General features: G+C 46.4%; 1 protein-coding gene across 1 annotated transcript in view; it reads right to left on the reverse strand.

The window, feature by feature from the left end:
* The window catches only part of ARMC9 (armadillo repeat containing 9), a 151,626-nt gene that overhangs the window by 97,797 nt on the left and 29,828 nt on the right, over positions 1-24,001 (reverse strand). Inside the window, exons 8-11 of the mRNA XM_047084655.1 lie at positions 21,693-21,850; positions 15,096-15,194; positions 3,685-3,719; positions 100-214 (exon numbers count right to left, since the gene is read on the reverse strand). Of these exons, the coding sequence (XP_046940611.1) occupies positions 100-214; positions 3,685-3,719; positions 15,096-15,194; positions 21,693-21,850 (407 nt within the window). The remainder of the gene's footprint in view (positions 1-99; positions 215-3,684; positions 3,720-15,095; positions 15,195-21,692; positions 21,851-24,001) is intronic.

Consider the following 24,001-nt stretch of genomic DNA (forward strand, 5'->3'; position numbering starts at 1 on the left):
CAGCGTGAAGACAGATTTTTAGTAGATGGGTTACAAGATACATCTGAGCTAGCCAGCCAAGAAAACTAGCATGGCCTTTTTCCCCCTTAAGGTACGTACCCAGCGCAGAGCCTGCAACAAGAAGGCTTTCAAGCGGTCACTCCCCCAAATCAAATCCTTCTTCAGTTTCTCATAATCCAAGGAGGGCAGCAATGGGACATCCTTCAGCTTCCTACTGGGCAACACAAGTTCAAAGAGAAAGAAAAGGGCAAAAGGGCAGGTTCATTATACCTCCTGAGTATCGGGACCCCCGTCTCGAGCTGCACAGGCTAGCGGCGGCCTGGCTGTTTTCTGTGCTCCCGGAACTAGGTCCAGGCTTCCACAGAGAGGGCTGGTTCTAGGCTCCGACCCCCCTGGGCGCCAACTAGCCCGGCTCTGTCTCTCCTGTGGTACATACTGGGGTTTTGTTTAACATTTTCCCCAAAACGAGGAGTCCCTGCCTAACCAGGTTTAGAAACCACTGCATTCCCGTTAGGCCTGGGCTCCAACCGACAGGGATGAAATCTCCTCGGAGGCCCCAGCACTTGCTGCAGCACTCAACGTCCTCCTTAGAATCTGGAGCAAAGCCCAAAAACTATTAGCGTCAGCAGGGCCGAGCGTTCTTCCTAAAAACCCGAGGTCACTGTGCCTCTCGAACCCGAGGAACCTAACCGGGGGAAGGACGGACCGGGGTTCAGAAACACCTGTGAAGAGTCATGGTTGACCCCTGAGCAGGCGCAGGGGTGTGCCAGGAGGTAGCGCGAGTTCCCACCTGTGAGATGGGCAGCAAGCAGGACAGTTGGCAGACCCTGGCCGAGAGGACTCCAGGCAAGCCCCAGGGGGAAGCCAGGTTTCCCAAGGTCTTGCCAGTCTGCCTGGCTGAACAGGAGGGGACTGGACAGAAGGGAGGACGGGTGACAAGGGAGCGAGGCCTATGGTCTGGTTTACGGGACTGGAGCAACATTCACCTCCTCGCTTTCATGTCACACTCGTCATAGAGGCCACCACTGGGGGCCTGGGGATTCAACTCCCTGGGGAGTTATAGTTAGTTCATCATAAAACAAGTAAAAACCAAAAGCAAAACAAAAATATGGTTCTCCCGATCCTGTGCACGGAACATTAATACTATTATCAACACTAACTGCACAACCCTGACTGGGGGCTCAGGAGGACTTGGGTGAAAAGACGCAAAAACGAAGAGTTCTTTTTGCTTTTCACTGAAGTGTAACGGGGACACGTTATATTACTTGCAGGTAAACAGCATGATGACTCGCGCACAGTGCGAAATGGTCACCGCACTGAGTCTCTCTGTCCTCTGTCACCATACCAAGTTCCCACGCCTTTTCTTGTGATGAGAACTTTGAAGTTACTTTCTTAGCAACTTGTAAATTGGCAATACAATATTATTGACTATAGTTCCTGTGCCGTCCATTACATCCCAGGACTTTTTATTTTGTAAGTGGAAGTTTGTACCTCTCGGTCTCCTTCACCTATTTCACTCGTTTCCTTAGTTTGGAAGGGTGGGATAGAAACTGAGGGAATACCTCTGGGAGGCAGTGTTCAGGATCCTGTCAGTTTTCTTCATGCTCTACCGACTGAGTCAGTCGGGCACCCCTACCTGCTAGTTTAAAAAAAAAATTTTTTTTTAATGTTTATTTATTATTGAGAGACAGAGCATGAGCAGGGGAGGGGCAGAGAGAGGAGGAGACACAGAATCCAAAACGGGCTCCAGGCTCCGAGCTGTCAGCACAGACACTGATGCGGGGTTTGAACTCACAAACCGCGAGATGATGACCTGAGCCGAAGTCGGACACTTAACCGACTGAGCCACCCAGGTGCCCCCGTGCTAGTTTTTTTAAATGTAAAATTTTAAAAGCCAAAATGGAATCCTCTTCAAGGGCCCAGGGAAAAAGGCCAGAAAACGGGGCCACAAATGAGATCTCAGTAAACACTCCTGGGAGGAGTGTGTCCTATTTTGTACATCAAACAGTTGAGCCACGCACATGTTCACACTATTTTGACACTTATTCTCCTGAGGCAGATACTACCGTGTTTAAAAATGAACACAGACTACTTTAAAAATTTCGATGACAAATGACTGGCCAGTATTCTTCAAAAGTGTCAAGGCCATGAAAGACAGAGACTAAGGAATGATTTCCAGTAAAGGAATCAGACACGACCACCACATCAACATATGATCCTGGACTGAATGCTGGACCAGACAGAGGACATAACGGAACAACTGGTAAAACGTGAGCGAAGCCTGTAGATTAGATGGTATGGTACCAGCGTTAATTCTCTGATTTTGATAACTGCCCTGGGCTTGTGTCAAATATTAACATGGGGAATCTGGGTGAAGGGTATAGGAGAATTCTTTGTACAATATCTGTAGCTCTTGAAATTATTTCAAAATGAAAAAAAGATTTTTTAATTTGAAATTTAAACCAGGACTTGTTCTAGACAAAAAAGTGCCATCTGTAAAGCCAAGTCTGAAATTGTCCTATAGCTGGGGTACTTCCTATGGCTGGAAATAGCACTTCCCTGTCACATGCAGGCCACAGTTACTCGCCCATCACGGCAATATTACCGGCTGAATTTATTGCCAACTAAGTTGCTGAGAAACCCCACATTTCTGCAGTCCAGCCACTCTCCCACTGTCCAAGAAAACTGTGTCCTACCTTCTCCTTTGTCCTCTTAAGCCCCTCCACCAACCACCCCCCTTTACTCTCTGCAGGTGACCTTGCTTCTTATACCGTTGGGAATAACATTAACAAACACACAAGGAGTTTATTAAATCCCCAGCACTGTACTAAGTGCTTTATACATATTAACTCATTTTTATCCTCACAATAATCCTATAAGAAAGTTATTATTAGTGTCATTTTACAAGTGAGGAGACTGAGGCACGGGGAAGTTACATAAGTGGTCCAAGGTCACAGAGCCAGTGGCAGAGGTGGGATTTTAGCCCCGGCAGTCTGTGCTCATAAGCATCACATTATACAGCCACCACCTGAAGGGAACAAAGTGCAGGGTCAGTGTCAGACTCAGGCAGGACTAGGGAGGAGGCAGGCTGTGTCTCTCTCAGGTGTCTGAGTCATCTGAGAGTATCCCCCGAACTCCCATAACGAGGGGGGCTCAGGGGGCCAACAGAAGCCACTTTACTCCTCGCGCCTTTGCTAAAGGTTCTCAAGTTCCTTGTTACTGCAACATACATGCCCGGTGAAGCTCCCTTGCATCCGACCCCCACACGGGTGACAACCTAACTGATGTGGGTAGGAATGCTCAGGCCTAGACAAAGCTATCCTGTGGCCCTGGTCATAGTGTGAGTCAGCAGAGATCATGAAATTCAGACATTGCACCACTCTGCTGACTGCCCTATGACAGAAGATTCTATACAATATCATGGGAACAATTCAATGAACTTTTCCATTTGATGCTACCTCTCCAAAATAAGTAGAATTAATACTAAAAAATACCTCTAGTTTAATAATCTTGCTTATAATTACTGGCACTTCCTTTAATATCCAGCTAGACTGGAGGTCTAGCTAATCAAAGGCACTCCTCTAAGCTAGGCTGTTAAGATGAATGTTTACTAAAGTTACTTTGAATTCTAGTTTTACCCAGGGCTGTTCTCCATAATAACAGCTCCTAAGGGCAATGACTTACCCTGGTGCCAAGGAGGCTCTTAACATGGTTGAAGCCTGGGGGTGGGGTATGGAAACAAAAGAAGAGAGGCTGTGTTAAACAGGGAGAGCAATGCATTAATCCTAAATCACTTTACTCACATAAAATCAACAGATTTGCAAAGTTTTTGATCCCTGAGGATTCTCCGGCCATAATCATACATGATTTAAAAATTAGCCCAAACTGAAGTTAAGCAACACACTACTGATGTATTTCCCAAGCCGCCTACAACACTTGGTTCATTGTGGCTCTGCTCCAAGGAATACTCCATAAAAACATGAGTGGGTCCCCCCGGACCAAATTCAAGAGGCATTTAAAGCTGCCTAGTCGGGGGCGCCTGGGTGGCGCAGTCGGTTAAGCGTCCGATTTCAGCCAGGTCACGATCTCACGGTCCGTGAGTTCGAGCCCCGCGTCGGGCTCTGGGCTGATGGCTCAGAGCCTGGAGCCTGTTTCCGATTCTGTGTCTCCCTCTCTCTCTGCCCCTCCCCCGTTCATGCTCTGTCTCTCTCTGTCCCAAAAATAAATAAACGTGGAAAAAAAAAAAAATTAAAAAAAAAAAAAAAAATAAAGCTGCCTAGTCGGATATCATAGAGAACAAAAGCAATGAAAGTCATTTTATTATCCTGATTTTTTCTTTACTAAGGTTTTCTCTTTGAGTATAAAAATAACATGCACTTTGTACCAAGTCAAACACTATAGAGGTGTTTATAGAAAAATCCCCCTCCCACTCCATTCCCCTTTCGTCTTATCTATAGGCCAGATCACTGCCTACTTTATGGACATTCAACATTGTTCCATTCATGGCTTGTTTTGTTTTGTTTTTGCCACTACAAACAATGCTGTATTAAACATGTACTGAAACAGACTTGAGAAACAAAAAACCAAATGCTGTGTGTGGCGTTTACTTGGACCAACTCAAACCAACTGTAAAAAACACATTTTGAGCAAATAAGGGCAATATGAATATGGACTCACTGGTACTGTGTGATACTGAAGAATTAGTGCCAATTGTATTTGGCATCATAATTATGTTTGGTTTTGGTTTTGTGAAGCCCTTAGCCGTTGGATATATACATTGAATTATTTGCAGGTAAAGTGACATAACGTTTGGACTAGGTTTGTTTTGTTTTGTTTTGTTTTTTTTTAGTGTTTATTTTTGAGAGAGAGAGAGAGAGAGAGAGAGAGAGAGTGAGTGAGTCAGAGCGTGAGCCGGGGAGTGGCCGAAAGACAAAGGGACACAAAATCCGAAGCAGGCTCAGAGCACAGAGCCCGATGCGGGGCTTGAACCTATGAACCGTGAGATCATGACCTGAACCAAAGTCGGATGCTCAACCAACTGAGCCACCCAGGCACCCCTGGACTAGGTTTTAAGGAACTCCAGGAAAAAAAGTTAAGTAGAGGAGAAGACAAGAAATCTCAGCCCTCCATAGAGCCATTCTTGAAGGGGCAGGTGGTGGCACTCAATCCTCTCTGTGTCACAACAGCTCTCAAATGGTCATTATCCACACTTAGCACACTGAACTGTGACAATTTTACAATTATTTCTGTGCCTTTCTCCTTCAGTAGACATGGAGTTCTGTAACCCTCAATATATGTACCCAGCACCTGCTACAGTGCCTGGACATACAGAGGCACGTGATCAAATGTGTTGAATGAATGAATGAATGAATGAAGACTGATATCCCCAAATGGGCTCTCCAGAATCCTTGACTAATTTAATAAATTTAATAAACTGGCCCTGGCTGAGAACTCCGGTCTCTACTGCTTCTACTGTGTAGTATTTACAGGCCACACAGATCCCCATCTTGGAGACAGCAAACCTCATTTTTAAATGGCTCATGACCATGTTTTATATTTTTTAACCCTTGACTTTTTTTGGTAATTAACGGAAATGCCTATTTCTGTTATTGGCTTAAATAGCAAGTAGCTCAGAAAATAAGTTTGAAATGTCATCTAAATTACTCATCTAACACATTAAGAAGACTAAGAAGCCAAAACAGTGAGTCAAATAAGGGCATAACCATGTTAAAATATCAGGCTAATGTATACACAAAATAAAGATATTTTTAAATTAGTGTTGTCGACTAATCATATATCCACAAATAAAATTCATCAACACCGCCCCTTTCTTCGGTTAAGAAAATGTTTTCTATCATTTATTTTAAAAAGATTTTAAGTAATCTCTACACCCAACATGGGACTCAAACAAACAACCCGAGATCAAGCGTCACATGCTTTTCTGACTGAGCCAGCTAGGCACCCCCTTTCTATCTTTTAAAACAGCGCTTCTCTTTTGCTAAACTCTGTAGCATTCTATTTGCCCTGTGAAGAAATTAATTGAAAAACACTAATAACTAAAAAGGCTGTGTGTTAAACATTACTGAGATTTTATTATCCAATCAAGTAAAAACAAAAAACAAAAAACCCCCGAAAAGATGAGCTGGGGGAAGAAAGGCCCTGCGTGCTCTTAATGAGAGAGGACTTTGTGCTATTTCATTCATTCAGTGAGTCCTTACTGATTCCCTCCCACCTGCTGGGCTCGGTGAGGCACAGAGATACCCCAGTGAAAAAAGCAAAGCCCCCTTCTCAGAGAGCTTACAATCCAATGGGGAGAGTCAATGATCAATAATTCTCAGTGCCTTATTGGCAAGTGGTGGCAGTAACGGCCCCATTGGATGTGGACCCCCAGGAGAGCACACAGAAAGAGCACTGCTCCCCCTTCCTTTCTGCCTATCCATGCAGACCCTCCCCCCCCCCCCCCACACACACACAGGGCTGGCAGAGCTGGGAAGTACTGAGCTCAGTTTTAAGTTATGAAGTTGGTATTGACCTTAACAGTGATACCTGAGGATAAACTTGCCCAGGGAATGGAGAACTCACAATAGGATATATCTATCTCTATATAGATATATATATCTACCTATATAGATCTATCTATATATAGCTGCTGCTTCCTACCCGCTGTACGGAGGCATTAATAGTAACACTCAAGCACCAAAGGGGCTGTGCTCCAATCTTCTGACCAAACTTTACTTTGGACTAGATTTCTAAAAGTCATTGCCACCAACCGTGGGTGCCGCTCTGTGTGTAGCCAGTGTGGACGGCAAAGAATAACTCAGGAGGAGAAAGACGGGAGAAGCTCCAGGGTCATCAGTCACAGTCGGAATAATAATAATTTCCCTCACAAGCTAACAATGGATTGTGGACACCGATGGACAAGCACCAGAATGGATCCCCTTGCCAAGGAGTTGCCAAAGAGGCCCTGATGCAGCCCCACTGGGCACTGTGTGATTTCCAGACCTTCTGTTGGGAGCTTCCGGAAAGGCCTCTGTGGGCGGGGGGCACCAGAGGGAAGCCATGTGCTCCACGGCAGACAGGTGAATGGACAGGGGGTGGTCTCCCATCTGAGGAAGCACAGTATGAACCCTTCAAAGTGCAGGTGTAAGCCCGCAGAACGAATATCCTGAGCCATCAATTCTTCACTGAGCACCTACATTGTGCCAGGCTCAGGGCAAGGCTCTCGGGACCCCCTGAATATGCGAGAAAGGAATTTCTGCCCACGCAGAGATAACACGGCAGCGTCATGCCTCCATCGCTGCTCTGCTGCAGGCGAGGCACCTGCGCCCGGGCCTCTCAGCTGTGACTGCTCGCGAACCCAGGGGTCACGCGGTGTGGGCGAGGACGTACAACAGCAGGATGAGGAGCTCTGCCAGGACATGTGACGTCAGACAGTGTTTCGAGAACGCAGTATGAGGTGTAACGTGACGAAGCGTCCCTTGGTCAAAAGCGTCTGCAGACGTGCCGGCCGGACTCTTCAAGGGTCTTCAGCGTCTCAGAACACAGCACGTCTCAAACTTAATACATCAGCGGTTGGCTCTGGGGACGGGGAAAGGCTGTGGGATTAGTGCTTCTAGGCACTTGCTCTGGAAAAGGCTGTTCCACAGGCAGGCGCGTGCAGCCCCGGAGGGTGGGAGAGAAGGGGCCGTGGCTTGAAGCCCACAGCAGCCGCCGAGCCCTGACTTCGTGGAAGGCACCGTTTGGGGCTGGAAACCTAAGGCCAGGCCCACTTGCCCCCAGCCTCCCTCCCGGGCCCTGGGACAACAGCCGGACAGCTGGACAGCTGAACGGTGAAGGCAGGCCCCTCTGGCGAGCGGCCTCAGGGAGAGGTGACCTGGAAGAGGTCAAACAACCACAGTGGGAGGCATGAGGAAACGCCTTAGCCACGGGACAGAAGAGGCCACAGGAGGCGGGAGGCCGCCACAACCAGCTGTGGAACAGGAAGGGGTGCTTGCACAACACGGGACTGCAGGGGGAAACGCAGGAGGGGAGGCTGAGCTGGAACACAGTGCCTATTTGGGAATGGCGCTAGGTATGTATGTGGAGTGGGAGTGCCCCAGTTCCTGAAAGTGCCAGTCACGTCCTCCAAAACTTCTCGGGCAGGAGCCTCTCCGGGCCACTGAGGGCCTCATCCTTGGCCCTGCCTCAGCACCCTGTAGCCTGTGGGCATCTGAGGTGGGGGGGGGTGGCTAGGCAAGGTGCACGGCAACATGCCCCCGTGGGGAGGTGCCGGGGACGGGGCTGGGCTTTCTCTTGGGCTTTCTGTGAGCAGAGCTGAGCACGGAGAGGGATGGGCCTTAGGTCACAGAAGGCTGTGCACCCCACGCTGAGCACTTGGGACCTGGGTCAATGACAGGTATTAAGCAAGACAGTAACATGATCGATGACTGGATGTACCTAAATCCTTCCCGAAACTTGAGGGCGTAAATAAATAAAACACAACCAGAAAGGTCACCCCTGTACTTGCGTGGAGTATCAGCCAGGCGAGAGCTCAGAGGCTGAGACCGGTTAGGAAGCGTTGCTTTAGCCAGGACAGAAAGAGGAAGAGCTCAACAAACCCAAATCCACAAAGAGGTGGGGCAGGAGGGAGGAAGCCACTCAGATCCCAAGGACAGCCTGAACATGGGGCAAAAGAGAGGGAAGAGGTTTCGATGATTCCCAGGCGTTCTCTGGAGTGTCATTCACCGAGACAGGAAGCACAGGAGGGGAGACCACCTGTTTGGAGGAAAGGACGAGCCTGCTTTTGGACACGGAAATGATGTGCTGGTCACACATTCACAGAGAAAAGGCTCGTGAGTCTGGGTCTGGAAGTCAGAAGAAAAATCTGAGCTAACGGTACATTCTCTGCCAATCACGGTCCCAGCAAGTGGCTGAGATCAGAGGTGGTCCATCCTCACATCACCAGGGTCAGTTCAGGTACACGATGGGCACTGGGCACGAGGTGTGGCAGGGAGAGGTGAGCGAGGACGGCAACTCCTCCTCAAGACAGTGAGCACTAGACCCAGAAAGCCTGCCTCGAGATGCAGTGGCGACGCCGACAAAGGGCAGGCATCTCGCCAAGACTTCAGAAAGCTATGGAATGGAGAACGTAAGGGCTGAAGGTGCCGAACTTCAAGCCAGAGCCATGGTCCACACGACAGGAAGCTGTAGGAAGCACCCTCCTCGGCAGAAGCATGCCACGGCAACGTTTCCTGAGCAACTGCACGAGGCCACCCCGAGAAAGGGTCACCGCCACGTCCCGGCGCCTTGCAGGGTTTTAGTGCTAAGAAAGATGGCTGATTTTGACGTAAATGCTTTCTAAGATCCACATGTCCGGGGTCTTGAATATATAGAATGCAATCACACCTGGTGGTATTTTAACTTATTCTCCCAAGGCGGTTTCCTTGGGAGTTTTGAGAAAAGGGTTAATTCCCAAGTGGGCCGTTTTTCCAAATAAGGATGCATTTAAAGGGAAACCTCCCCAGTCAATGAACCCCAAAACGCACAGGTACCACTAGGAGGGGCTTGGGATTCGCTCACGGGGCTGTGCCCCGGACTCTGTATCACGGTCAGCTCATCCCCAGCCCCACTCTTGCCCTGGGCTGGACGCTGCCTCTCCCGCATCAGCCCCGGTGCTCCTTTCCTGGGGTGTCTCTGCATTCGTGCCTGCCCAGCACACACAGAGGAGTAAGGAGAGAGACAAACCACGGCGCTTTCACAGGCTGTTCTGTGCCATACAAAGGTGTGTGCTGCCTCACTACTGGAAGCAGCGAAAAATGGAAAAGCCACTTTGAGGTTTACCAGAGGAACGGTCAAATGTATCGTGTTAAAACTCTAAAAGATAAAGAAAAGATGAGTAAACCCAGAAGGACGCAGAAAATTCTTTAAAATGTACCAAGTTCAAAGAGACAGTTGCAGAGTGAACTGTAAAATAAACACCTTAATTCTACAGAACTTTTAAAGGTCTGGAAGGAAGAAGAGGAAGCAGTCAACAGGGTTACCTATGGAGGGAGAGGAGATGGGGTGAGTGTGAGGGAGACGTGGGGTTTATGTTTACTTTGCTATTAGATGGTTATATATTTTCCAGTGAACACATTTGTGTATCGGTTGTGCAGTCTTAGAAAACAGGGGCACCTGGGTGGCTAAGTCGGTTAAGCATCCAGCTCTTGATTTCAGCTCAGGTCATGATCTCGTGGTTTGAGTTCGAGCCCCGCGTTGGCTCTGTGCTAACAGTGCAGAGCCTGCTTGAGGTTCGCCCTCCCTCTCTCTCCCTCTCTCTCTCTCTCTCTCTCTCTGCCCCTACCCTGCTCTCTTTCTCTCTCTCAAAAAATAAATACACTAAAAAAGAAAAAAAGAAAACAAAAAATCCCTACCACTTGTGCCCTGAGGGAGAAGCTTCTCTTCTTGCGATTATCAGATGGCTGAGAATATAGAATCAGATTTATCTTGTACCCCGGCGGATACTCAGCCCCATAGTTTGGAGCCGGAGTTGGTGAGGACTGAAGAATGACGCACCTGGGGTTGGGGTGGCGACAGGCAATCCAGCTAGAAGAGGTCACCTGGGAGAGTTCTCTTTCCAAAAAATCAATCCCGTCATTATTAGTCCTGGGAACATCTGGATTTGACCGCCAGCTCCGCTAATGTGAGTGGAGGTTCAGACACAGTTCTCTGGGCATGAACTAGGCCCCACTCTCGGCATCGCCTCTGCAGGGTCCTGCACCAGCATAATCCCCCTGCTGCAGGGCTGACTTCCTGGATTGGTGGGTTTGGGAGTGGACTGGGCATGCACCGCCCTGCTTCCTGCTTCCCCAGAGGGAATAAGCGCCCCCCACCCCCCCAACCCCCCAGGGAGCAGAGGTCAGTCCTGCAGGTCCCCGCCGCCTGTGGTGCTGGTGGAGGAGAGGGGCTTGGCCAGAGCTGGACGTGACTGGGTAGTCACATTTCTCGAATTCCAGGATTTAAACGCAGGACGCCCATCTGTCTACAAATAAAATCCACATTCTCCCATATAAGCTTCATCAGAGTTGACGGCAATATTGTCAGCTCCTCTTTCCTTTGTTCTTTTGTCCTACTTTTCAAGTGGTTCAGAACTCAGGGGTCAGAAGAGTGTTATTTACTGGGTCCTGAACTTTCAACAGCGAGAGAGGTCGCAGAAGGCCAGATTCTTAACAGGCAGATTTAAAAACCAGTATCAAATGTACTAAACTTTATGGATACCAGCAGTGTTGTGATGGGCCCGGCCCAGCTCCTTTACAGAGGACAGTGAATTCAAACACTCAAGGTCGACCGACACTGAGGAGGAGCTGATCAAGGATCACGCTAAAAAGGAAGCTGATTCATGCCTACCTCTTTATCTTGAAACTGATGGCATTCTGTTCGGACCTAGCATAGAACTTATGGTCCTGGCACGTAAGAAAGCGACGCTTCTCTTCTCAATCCTACTGTTCGACCACGAGGCACCCCCTCTAAACTGCACCCTCATTTCCTCTCCATCCCTTATAAATCTGATACTATGTATGGACTGCAGACATCTTAGTCCACCACTGTTATACTTTTACAACAATGTTCTACTTTTGCAATGACTCATATCCACTCTTTATCGTCTAGAGAAATCTATGGGAATAATAAAAGACTGTTTGTAGCTTTTATTGTCTGTTCCTAAGTCAGTGACTCAGAGGAAAAAAATGGTTAGGAAGTAAGACAAGCAGAGCTCATGATCTCTCCTCTGGTTTCTAAGGCCTGGAATCTCTACCTTAATACAACTATAAGCAGGAAGGACGGTAGCAGTAGTCTGTTGACAAAAAATTAATGTCTCATGGGACAAAATATCAGATATGGTGTGCCTCCCTCCCTTTTTTAAACTGCTCCTTATTAACATGATATCCATTTTAAATAAGCCGGATGCATCACTCTGACAACAGAAAATGGAAATATAAGGATACCTGTATGTGTAGATAGGATGGGATTTTATAACACAGACCTGAAAAACACAAAGTATTTCTGAACTAATAAGTGTAAGGCAGGGAGGAAAGGAATGGCTCTATTAGACACAGATCCTGCTATGCTAATTACTGCCAAAAAGCCATCATTTTTGGTAAACTCTGCTCTTAGCTGACTTACAGCTAAGCATACAGGGTACACACAGGGTCAACTCAGCCAGTCCTCAGGGATGTGGCTTGAAGCTCCTCATCCTGGAGGGCCCTAAGGGAAGTTAAAATTTTTTAAATGGTTATTTATTTTTGAGAGAGAGAGAGAGAGAGAGAGAGAGAGAGAGAGAGAGAGAGAGAGACTGTTTGTATGTGTGTGTGAGTGGAGGGGTAGAGAGAGAGGGGGGACAGAGGATCCGAAGTGGGCTCTGTGCCGAGAGCAGACAGCTCTAGGCGGGGCTCGAACTCATGAACCATGAGATCATGACCTGAGCCAAAGTTGGACCTTTTTTTTTTTTTTTAAATTTTTTTTTCAATGTTTTTTATTTATTTTTGGGACAGAGAGAGACAGAGCATGAACGGGGGAGGGGCAGAGAGAGAGGGAGACACAGAATCGGAAACAGGCTCCAGGCTCCGAGCCATCAGCCCAGAGCCTGACGCGGGGCTCGAACTCACGGACCGCGAGATCGTGACCTGGCTGAAGTCGGACGCTTAACCGACTGCACCACCCAGGCGCCCCAAAGTTGGACCTTTAACCAGCGGAGCCACCCAGGTGCCCGGGGCAGTTAATTTTCTGAAACTCCGATGTCTCTGCGTGCTTTACTGACATTTAAAAATGGCGGATTCCCCACGCACAAATGGCTGGTTCTCGAAGTTCTCTGCAGGCTACAATCCCCGGGGCCGCATCCTAAAGCACAGACTGTGCAGCTTCTATAACCACGTGCCCATGTGTGGTGCAGCCACCACAACCAACGGCTCTACGAGACTTCCGTGAGCAGCTGGGCGATGGGGTCAAGGACACTTGCTCTCCACCATGTTACTGTGTCCTTTCTGTGAAGATCCACAACAAAGCTGACAGTCTAAAGGGCACAGAGAGCGCATCAGTGGCACAGGAATGGTCTGTTTGGGGAACGTGACTCGCGGGGACTCACTTCGCTGCTGGGCTTCCTAGGTTGCGTGTGCAGGCCGTATGTTGTCTTAGATGCAGTGAAATACACAAGTATGTGCAATAAACATTACATAATCATCTCTCTTTCCTCCTAAGTATATCATGTAACTGCTCACGTGCCCCTGTTGCACGGGCCGCTAGGAAGCTCAGAGCTGGGTGTGTGCCTGCTTCTGCGGCCATACAGCAGCTTCTGTTTTGTACTAGCCGTAGCCACGGCTTGTGTTGTCCTACCCTCATTTTCTCTTAACCACCATTTCTGCCCCCCTCCCCGCCACCCCGACCCCAGCATTACTGAGATGTAGTTGACATATAATACTGTGTACTTTTAAGGTATACAAAGTGATGAATTGATACATGTATATATTGTGAAATGATTTCCACAACAAGGCTAGTTAACACATCCATCATTTCACATACTTTTTTGTGTGTGGTGAGAACGTTTAAGATCTACTTTCTTAGTAACTTTCCAGTATATAACACTGTTAACTATAGCCACCATGCTATCCATTACATCCCCAGAACTTATTCATCTCATAACCAAAAGTTACACCCTTTGACCAACATCTCCCACCTCCCCCACCTCCCAGCCCCTGGCAACCACTACTTTACTTTCTGTTTCCGTGAGTTCTGACCACAATTTCTTTCTTTCCAATTTCTCATATTTGTGTTTTCTCAATAGGCTGCTTCAAACCGACTTGAGAATGAGGTAGCTTAGAAATTTTTTCTTAATACTAAAAAATGTCTCTGTTCATGAAGACCCTAATATTAATGTGCAGACCCTTCTTCCCCTTAATTAAAAGCTGTGGCTCTGACCCATGGCGGCAGGGGGGGGTGGGGGTGGGGGCGGCTCGGATCCCCTGGTGCTTTCTTCCCAATTGTACAGATCTGGCTCTACCATTCAGCCTGGGGCCCAGGCAACAGGCTGGGGTGAGCCCCAGGAACACGGGTTCGAGAATTTTGAAAACATCCTGAGGAGACATGGGTATACTCATGGTTAAGAACCCCAACTCAACACCATCTGCCTCCAGATGAGCTATATCTTAAGAAGGACACGATATCACCTATGTAATATTTTGCCTTGGGATGCAAACCCTGAATCGAATCATGAGAAAATATGAAACACAAAAAGAGAAATGTCCTGTTTTTTTAAACAGGGGAACAACTGACAAAATTGGAAAATGCACAGATTAGGTAAGAGTATCATAAAATATTAAACTTACTGAAGTGGATCCTTGTACATGAGAATACTTCTAGTAAGAAATTAACTCTACACTGAAGTATTTAGGAGTAAAAGGCCATGGTATATGTAATTTATTCTCAAATGGCTCAGAAAGCAGACTCTGTGTGTGTGTGTGTGTGTGTGTGTGTGTGTGTGAGTGTGTGTGTGCGTGAGTGTGCCTGTGTGTGTCCGTGTGTGTGTAGAGAAAGTAGACAAATGGGTAAAATGCCAACAGTCACCGAATCTGGGTAAAGGGTATACAAGCGTCCTTTGTGCTATTTTTGCGATTTTCTCTAAGTTTGTAGTTATTCCAAGGAAAAAGTTAAATGAGAAAAAGAAGAGAGTGCCTGCTTCGACTGTATAGCTTCCAATATGGCAGTAATTTCTTAAAAAAAGAAAGACGTTTCCTTCCTTTCCTATTGATTTGATAACTGTTACCAGCCCTTGGCACCAAAGGGCTCCAAATGGAAGAGCAGACCGTGCCTCTCTCCCACCACGCCTAGGAGGCCAGCTCCCAGCTGCTCCCTCTTCAAACACAGCGTCCTTTTCCTTCTGGGAGTTTACGGATCCCTGAAGCCAGCTGAAATGCAGATTCCTGAATGTTATTTTCCCTCGCCCTTTCATTTTTGGTTGTTGTTTTTGTTAGGCTAAAGTCTATTAGATCATGATCTGAGCTGAAGTTGGATGCCCAACGACTGAGCCACCCAGGCGCGCCTAGGCTGGTTTTAAATTCGGGGCGCAGACCCGGGGCACAGAGCCTTACCGTCCCAGGCCGCGTGAAGTCCACGCTGTGGGCCAGGCTCTGTCGCATCTGGTTACTGAAGAGGCGGACGCATACGCTCTGCAGGTACTCCGGCGTGATCTGCAAAGAGGACAGGAGGGCGGCTGGTGAGAGGCACGAACTCCCCCCTCCCCCAGGGACAGCAGGGGCCCCAGCAATCATCAGAGCTGTCCCTTGCTGGGCTTTCTGGAAGGTACAGAGATGGAATTTTGCGTTAACCCAGGCGTTCTTGGGCACTAAAGCCCTGAGCCTGACAGAAAAAAACTGCTAACGTGCTACAGGTATGATCACGGCCTGTCATATTTTAAATTACCTAATTCCAGTAGATGTACTCCCACTGTCACGCAAAAGGAACGGACTTCAAACCGTTTGTGCGGGCGTGTATGAATTCAAGCAATCAAGTCAATCAGGGGGCCAACAGTGTGGTAGAAAGAATGCTAGCCTTCAAATCTAAAGATCTGGGCTCAAGTCCCGGACTTGGGAGAACCAGCAGCTCCGCCCCTTGCCTTGTGACCTGTTGAGTGAAATGAACTATGTCTGCCTCTGTGGGTCATGGTGACAGGGTGAACGAGATGACACGTATGCCTGGCACATGCCAGGTGGCTGGGTACGTGCTTACTGAATGAATGACGGAGGCACTTGTATCGAGTGCCTGTGGGCGGGAGTCTGCTGCCGTCCCGTCAATGCCACTCTATTCTGGCCTTTCTGGCTGCTTCTCTCACCGGCTCATTAGCTACTGTGACTCAGGACTGGCTTACAGCCTCTCAGGTAGTAATCTCAGGATCTGTTCTTTTTCATTTTACATCTTTTGTTTTTATAAAAAGAATGCACCTTCCAAATGCGCAAGTGTCCCAACCTCTCCCCAGTCCCATCCTTCCCTACAAACCAATCCCTGGAGGTAACTATTAACCGCTTTGCTCTCTTCCAGGCTTTTTTCTGTGCCTGACAGTGGGAGGGAAACCTCCCTTTCCTCAGCCTCCTGATGCCGAGTGGTGACCCCCCACACGGTCACGTGACTGGCCGCTACCCCACCCTTACTCAGCTGTCCCCACGCGAGGCCCCCTCCACCCATTCATGGGTTAGAAAGCACCGGGAATGTGGACCGCATCCTCTCCTCTCCTTGGGGGACTCCGTCTACCCACTGGAAACTTCTGGTCTGCTTCAGACACATCAAAGGCCCTGTCCATCCATGGCAGATGTCTGTGCTCATCCCTTGACACTCAGCTCTGTGTGAAGCGACTCAGACAAAGCAGCACCCCATCTCCAGGGGGCACTTCCCCCATCAGCCCGCGTCCATTTCCTCTGAATGTCCACAGTATGGAAAAGTAAAGGTTCCTTTTTCATCCTGTATTTTTAACCTTTCCTTTTACGACTTTTCATTATCTACAACCTAAAAACACATCCAAATATATTTCATATTTAAAAAGTACCTTCCCCTTCCTCCACCCTAGGTCTCCACCTATCAACCACCCTCCCAGTATTCTTCCTTCACAGCCAAGGTGCTCGAGAGAACAGCCCACATTTCCTGTCTCACTTCCCCTGGACCTCCCAAAACGCTGCAATTAGGCTTCTAGACGCATCATTCTGTGGAAACTTACGTGGCAAAGGCCATCACCACTGACCTTCTATTATGTCAAAATCATTGGGCACTTTTCAGTTCTAGTCTTCTAAAGTACTCGGTGGCTTCCGAGACTTTGCATAAACCCTTTACTGTTGAAACTGTTTTCTCCTTTGACTTCTGGAACTGCTACCAGAACCAATTCTTTAACAAGCAAATTTGACTATGTCAGTTTCTTGCTTAAAACAGGTGAATGAGGAAAGGACACAAATAGACAGTAGACTAAGTATAAATGGCCAACAAATATATGAAAATATATTCAGCCTCATGCATAATTAAAGAAATGTAAATTGAAACATTCAGAACACCAAGTTTTACTTCCCAAACTGGGAAAGAGTTCAAAGTATAATCGTGTCTAGTGTTGGCAAGTGTGTGGAGAAATAAACACAGATACAGATAAACCCCCAGGGATTTGGGTAGACGTCGCTGAAATCTCAGGAGAAATCATTTGGCAACATTTATCAAAATGTTAATGCCCATAACCTTTGACCTAACTATTCCACCCTTAGGATCTTACCTTACCTGTTTTCAAAGGTATACAGTATATAGAAGAATGTTCATTGGCACATTTTTTTGTTATAGCAAACAAAATCTAAACGTTCACCATCAGAGATCTGACGGATTATAATTCGCTCTTACAATGGCATAATGTACAAGCCTAGAAAGGAATGAGGGCTATGTGGCCATATGGAAAGATCTCCAAGATATACCGAAAGTAAAATAGCGAGTTTCAGAAGAATAATGGGTCATATGATCCCAAGTATACGTAGGCCGCATGCAGACATGCACACACACACGCCTATGCCTAGAAATGTTCTAAAATAAGACGCAAGCAAATGTTAATCTTGAATACCAATAAAGAAGTGACACTAAGAAACCGTGTGGGAGGGGGCTTTTGCTCCTTACTATAGACTACTCTGACTTGTTCCAATTTGTTACCACAAACGTGTATTTTTTTTTACATTAAAAACAAGCCAGTTATAGGGGGGCCTGGGTGGTTCAGTTGGTTATGCATCTGACTTCCGCTCAGGTCATGATCTTGCGGTTCACGGGTTCGAGACCCGCGTCAGGCTCTGTGCTGACAGCTGGGAGCCTGGAGCCTGCTTCCTGCTTCCGATTCTGTGTCTCCCTCCCTCTCTGCCCCTCCCCTGCTCACATTCTGTCTCTCTCTCTTTCTCTCAAAAATAAATAAACATTAAAAACAAACAAACAAACAAAAACAAGCCAGTTACAAGTCTAGTCCCCGCCCCTGCCGCCCCGCCCCATCTCTCCCTGCCTGGTGGTCTGCGGGCGCTCACGCACTCCAGCAGGAGCTCACGTGCCCATCTCTGGTCAGCACGCCACCCCTGATGTCACATCGACTCTGGCTGTAAGAGGCACACCAGGATTCTGGTAGCTATGTTTTAATAGGAGAGAAGGCAAAGGAAGGCGAATACTTTTCTTTTTATTTATTTCTGTATTGTTTGAACCTCCTAATCACGGGCATGTCTTTGTCAACAGAGGTTATAGAAGCCATGTTTGTGTTCTTTCTGATACTTTTCTGTATTAACGTCAACACATGCTATTATTAAAACTGAAAAAAAAAAACCAGTTAATTTAAAAAGTCCATTTTTTCAAGGTATATATTTCAAAAGCCCCTCACTAACTACAGGACAAATCAAGGGCTCCTAAGCATGATCTACAAACCTCCCCATGATCTTTACTGGCCCATCCTCTCTGCATCCTCATTCAGCATGTGGCCACCACCCCAGCTAATGGTCGTACCAGGCAACTTTCAGCAGTGTGTGGGCTGTGATTTCACACGAACACAGAGGTTTTCAGCGCAGGATACTAAAACGTATTAAAAAGCTACTATAGTAAAAAACACGATGCATTAGTAGCTTAAGGATAGCCAGATCAATGGAAAAAATTAAAATCCCACTACATGATAAAGGTAGCCATTCAAATTAGTGAGGAAAGAAGTAAATAGTTCTGGCTGAAATGGTTGTCTTTTTTTCTGGTGGGGGGGATAAATTTCTTTCTTAAATCATCTATCAAAATAAATTCCTTGTGGATTAAAGATTTAAAAGTAAAATTAAAACAAAACAAAACAAAATGACCAACAGAAAAAAAATTAATGTGAATATTCCAGCTCCTTTAGTGGGAAAAGCTCCTTTATTAACACTTTAAAAGGCAGGATGAACGAAGGGAAAAACTGATAAAATGATTTGACAATATAAACATGTCAGTTTTACTAACTTAAGAAACACTAATTTAAAAACCAAAAAGCAAACTAAGGAAAACATTTACAAAAGATGAATTCTGAATGGCCTGTGTCTTAACAGGGATGCCCACAGCTGTAGTCCTGATTTCCCCCAAACCTGCTCCACCCCAGGCCTTCCCCATCGCGGCCGGAGGCACCACTGCCCTCCCACAGCTTAGGCCAAAAACCTGGAGTCATGCTTGACCCCCAAACCCCCGCCCAGGTCCAATCCAGCACGAAACACTATCGGCTCTATCTCATAACACACCCAGAGGGGCACCTCTCTGGCTCTGGCTGCCATCACCACCACCACCACCACCAGGTCTCCCCTCGTGACCGCGAGCCCCTCCTGCCGGTCTCCCTGGTTCCTCCAGACCTCCGAGGACTGTTGTAAAACAAAGGCAGGTAATCCTTCCACAGCATGCCAGACCACGCCACCCCCCTATTCCGCTCCCCAGTTTACTCATAGTAGAGCCACATCCTAACGATGGCCCTTGGGGCCCTGACCTGCTGGGTGCCGCTCCCTGTCCTTCACTGGGAGAGGCACACGAGAGGCACGCTTCTGCTTTTGGTCCTTTGCATCCTCTTCCTTTGGCCTAGAATTCTGGGAGAATCCCAGAGGGCTGCAAAACGAATTCCCTTACCTCTTCCAGTGAAGCTCCCCCTGCCTGCCTAGTTAAAATTGTCCCCTGTCCATAGACACACGTACTCTGATCCCCTCCACCCTGTTCCTTTTTTTCCTCACAACGCTGGTCATTTTCTAACACACGACGATGTCATTTATTATCTACTGCTTATATTTACTATTTATTATTCTCGCCCCTACTGGAACGTATGCTCCCTGAGGTCAGGGATCTTTGTTTTGTTGTCTGATGTATCCCACAGGCCTAAAACGGGGAAGGCCTGGCACATAGTAAGCTTGCAATAAATCTGCATTCAATGAATGAGAGAAGCATATAAAAAACGTTCACTGTCATGTGGAAACAATGTGAGGTACATTTCAATCCTGAGACACTACTTCTCAATGATCAAATTTACAAATACAAATACAAATACAAATGTTGCAACAAATACAGGTGTCCTTTTAATACACAAAGACAGGACTGGCAAGGATATAAAGATAAGGACTCCCAGTGGAACCAGACCAGCAAAACCTTCTTGGAGCACCTTAGCACAGATTTCAACCTTGAAAATCAACTTTAAAAAAATATAACAGGGGCACCTGGCTGGCTCAGTCAGTGGAGCATACGACTCTTGATCCTGGAGTTATGAGTTTCAGCCCCGTGTTGGGTGTAGAGATTACTTAAAATGAAATCTTAAAAATAAATAAAATTTAAAAATTTAAAACGTAACAGAGGCTCATCTCCTCCCACTATATTTATAATTCATGAAAGTGAAAAGCTGGAAACAACCTCGATGTCCAACCTGGACATTAATACGAAGCGCAGCACTGCTACACGATGGACTTGAGCCGCTAACGGTGAGGCTTGTCGAACACCTCATGTCTTCAAGAATGCACGATGCGGTATTAAGGAAAATAGAAAACTTTGCCTGAACCAGAGTCCGTCTAGTGCAGCCAAGCACCGCGACAAATGTGGAATGTTAACAAGTGTTGTTACTAAGTGACACGATTGCAGGTAATTTTAATCGTATTTTTGCACAGTTCTCTATTTTTAAAATTTTCTATAATACATATTATTTTATAGTCATATTTCTAAGTCACTAAAAAATTTTATTTTATTTTTTAAGTAATGTCTACACTGAACCTGGGGCTTGAACTCATGACCCTGAGATCAAGAGTCGCATGCTCTACCAACTGAGCCAGCCAGGTGTCCTTTTAATACACGACCTTACACCGGCAATAAAATTATACAGAACCTAACATACACACAAGAGCACAAAACTGGAGAAATCAGAATAAGATCAACAGACTGGATCAATGTCAATGTTCCGGTTGTGGTACTGCAACCTAGTTATGCAAAATGCTACTCTTGGGGGAAACTGGGCAAAGCGTGCCAAGCCTCTCTGCATTATTTCTTAAAATTGCATGTGCTAATTATTCCACTTTTAAAGAAAATGTACATTCCACAAAGGGATTTTATTATACTTCTAATTGTTTAGTAAGTGAAACACTAGAGTCATTCCTATTAAAGTCAGGAATAAGACAAGGAGGCCCATTATTCGATAACGTCCCGTAGTCAACAATGCCACTATGCAAAAGAAAAAAAGTCATTACACATAATGAAAACACAATATAAAACAAAACAATCAGCATCTGAAGATGATATGACTGCCAGTCTAGAATACAGAGGTATCAATCAACAGAATCTATCAGATTAATAGAGTTCAGAAAGGTGGCTAGATATAAAATCAATATGTGAAAATCTGTAACTTTCTTTTATAGCAGCAGTATATTTCCCCCTCGTTTTTATGCCACTCCGTATTATTTTTTTCTGTGGCCAGACAATTTACCGTTTGCCAACGTGAAGAGTAAGGTAGAGAAATAAAGATGTCAGGAAAGACGGACAAAATACTGTGGGCAGCACAATCATGGGCATGGAACGTTGGCGTGGTCTCCTTTGTACGTCTGGCTCTGTGAGGCACGGGGGCAGGTGTCACATCAACACAGGAGAGGCCAGGAATCCCATCAACACAGCCCAGGCCCTCAACACTGCTTTAGCTCCAAACAGACACGCAAGCAGGTGCGGATCTTCCTTACCATCTTGCCACTGACCGTGGCCTCCAGGGAATCCACCAGCTCTGCCGTGACCCCGATGAGATTGTGGTAGTCTGCCTGGATCTTATTGTACCGCTTCAGGTACGTCATTGACCGACGCTCGGCTTCTATCAGCTGCTGGTGGAGCTGCTGCGACATTTCTAGGAAGACGATTTACATTAAAGCAAAACAAAACAAAACAACAGTAAAAACAAAACAAAAAAAACCCCCACAAAATAAAAAATATACTCTTCTCAAGGCAGTATTGTGCCTGCTTTCAGAATGTTCTGCAGTCACAATGAACTTGATATTATTCGTGTTTAACACTTTCCTTCTGGGGCACTTGGGTGGCTCCATCAGTTGGGTATCTGACTTCGACCCAGGTCATGATCTCACGGCTGTGAGTTCGAGCCCCACGTCGGGCTCTGTGCTGGCAGCTCAGAGCCTGGAGCCTGCTTCGGATTCTGTGTCTCCCTCTCTCTCTGCCCCTCTCCTGCTCACTCTCTGTCTCTCTCTCCTTCAAAAATAAATAAATATTAAAAAAAAAAAACACTTTGCTTCTATTTCCTGACACATTTAATTACAAAGTGCTTTGTGACCACTGATTTTCAATTTCTGGTCTCTGGTAGTTCAACTGAATCGTCACTGGTTTTCCTCACACAATCTATTTCCTTGACTGAGCCCCATGCAATTTCTTGTAGTTGCTCTCTCTGTGTAAAAGACACAAACTCAGTATTTCTTCCAGCTCACACACTGGGTGAAGCAAACCTACAGCTTTTCCTCTGTGTTTGCCCCGTGAGGTTGTCTGGAGGTAATCTGTATCTGCAGGCCAGCTCTTCATTTTCGGTAAAGGTTAGGCTACTTGCCTAATGCTGAGGAAGCTAGAATCCAGAATTAGGCAAGATTCAAGGTGCTCGGTCTGCCAGCTTGATAAAGCGCAAACCACCCCACTGGGCCCTAGAGCAGGCAGCCTTGGAAGGTTCCAGGGTTCTCTTCTGGGACTCTGCACCAGGGACAGCACTTGATGGCCAAGCCACCCTAGACACAGCCGGAATAGCGAATCTTATCCAGTGTCAGCACTCCTTTGGCCCATCTTCCTTTTCCCCTTCCCAGAAGGCTAAGTTTGGATGGAAGGAAATGACGATGCCCCCAAACCCAAGTTAACTACTCTTGTCCTAATTGGGCACTGTCATCATTTTAGAACACATTTCATCCATGCACTGAGAGATTTGAAAACCCTAAAGACCTGGGCTCAAGTGGCTACTCTACCACTTTCTGCTGGATAATCTTGGGCAAGACGCCTAACTTCTCTGATCTCATTTCTTAACCTATAAAACGGGGATGATGATAATGACCCTGAAGAGTTATTGTGAGGATTGTACAGCATAGGGGAAACAATAATACTGTAATAACATTGTATGGTGACAGATGGGGACTACACTTATCCTGACGAGCACTGAGTAATGTACAGAACTGTTGAAACACTATGTTGTATACCTGAAACTAATACAACACTGTATTTCAACTATACTTCAACTTAAAAAAAAAAAGCACACATACAAAAAACAAGTTAGTATGAGAATTAAACAAACAGATATACTCAAAGTGCCTAGCACAATTCTGGCCCACAAGAGGCAATCAATAAGTAATAGCTATTATGGAAAGGGGTCAAAGATTTCCTAAATATATTTCCATACAAGTAGACAACTTGAAAAAACCAGGGGTTAAACCCTAAAGCCGCAGTATGCAAAATTTGAAACATGTCAGAATCATCCAAAAGTAAAGATAATCAAGCCTCACCTTCAGAGACTGATTTTATGGATACGGGGTGGGGACTGAGAAACTATATTGTCAACAAATTCTCCAAATGGCTCTGATGCATATCACAAGTTTGAGCCCCACTGTCCTAAATTATCTATTCCTCTTAATTTGTGTTCTAAATAGCTATGAGGATCACGCGTGAACTGTATCTCAATTACAATTATGTGTAGAAGTCAAATATTTTAACTATTAAAACCTCAAATATCACATAAAAATGAACTGATATTACTATTATTATTTAGCATCCTTCAAATCTCAGTATTAAAAGATAACTTTAAAAAGTTCTCAGGCCATGGGGTGCCTAGGTGACTCAGTTGGTTAAGCATCTGACTTTGGCTCAGGTCATGATCTCATGGTTCATGAGTTCAAGCCCCGCACTGGGTGAGCTCGAACCCACTTCGGGGGCACTCCGTGCTGACAGTACGGAGCCTGTGTGGGATTCTCTGTCTCCTTCTCACTCTGCCCCTTACTCAATCATGGCCCCCCCACCC

Source organism: Lynx rufus, unplaced genomic scaffold (genome assembly GCF_022079265.1).
Source record: "Lynx rufus isolate CCGP_SWC_20201006 ecotype Redwood Valley unplaced genomic scaffold, mLynRuf1.p SCAF_2, whole genome shotgun sequence".
Classification (NCBI taxonomy): Eukaryota; Metazoa; Chordata; class Mammalia; order Carnivora; family Felidae; genus Lynx; species Lynx rufus.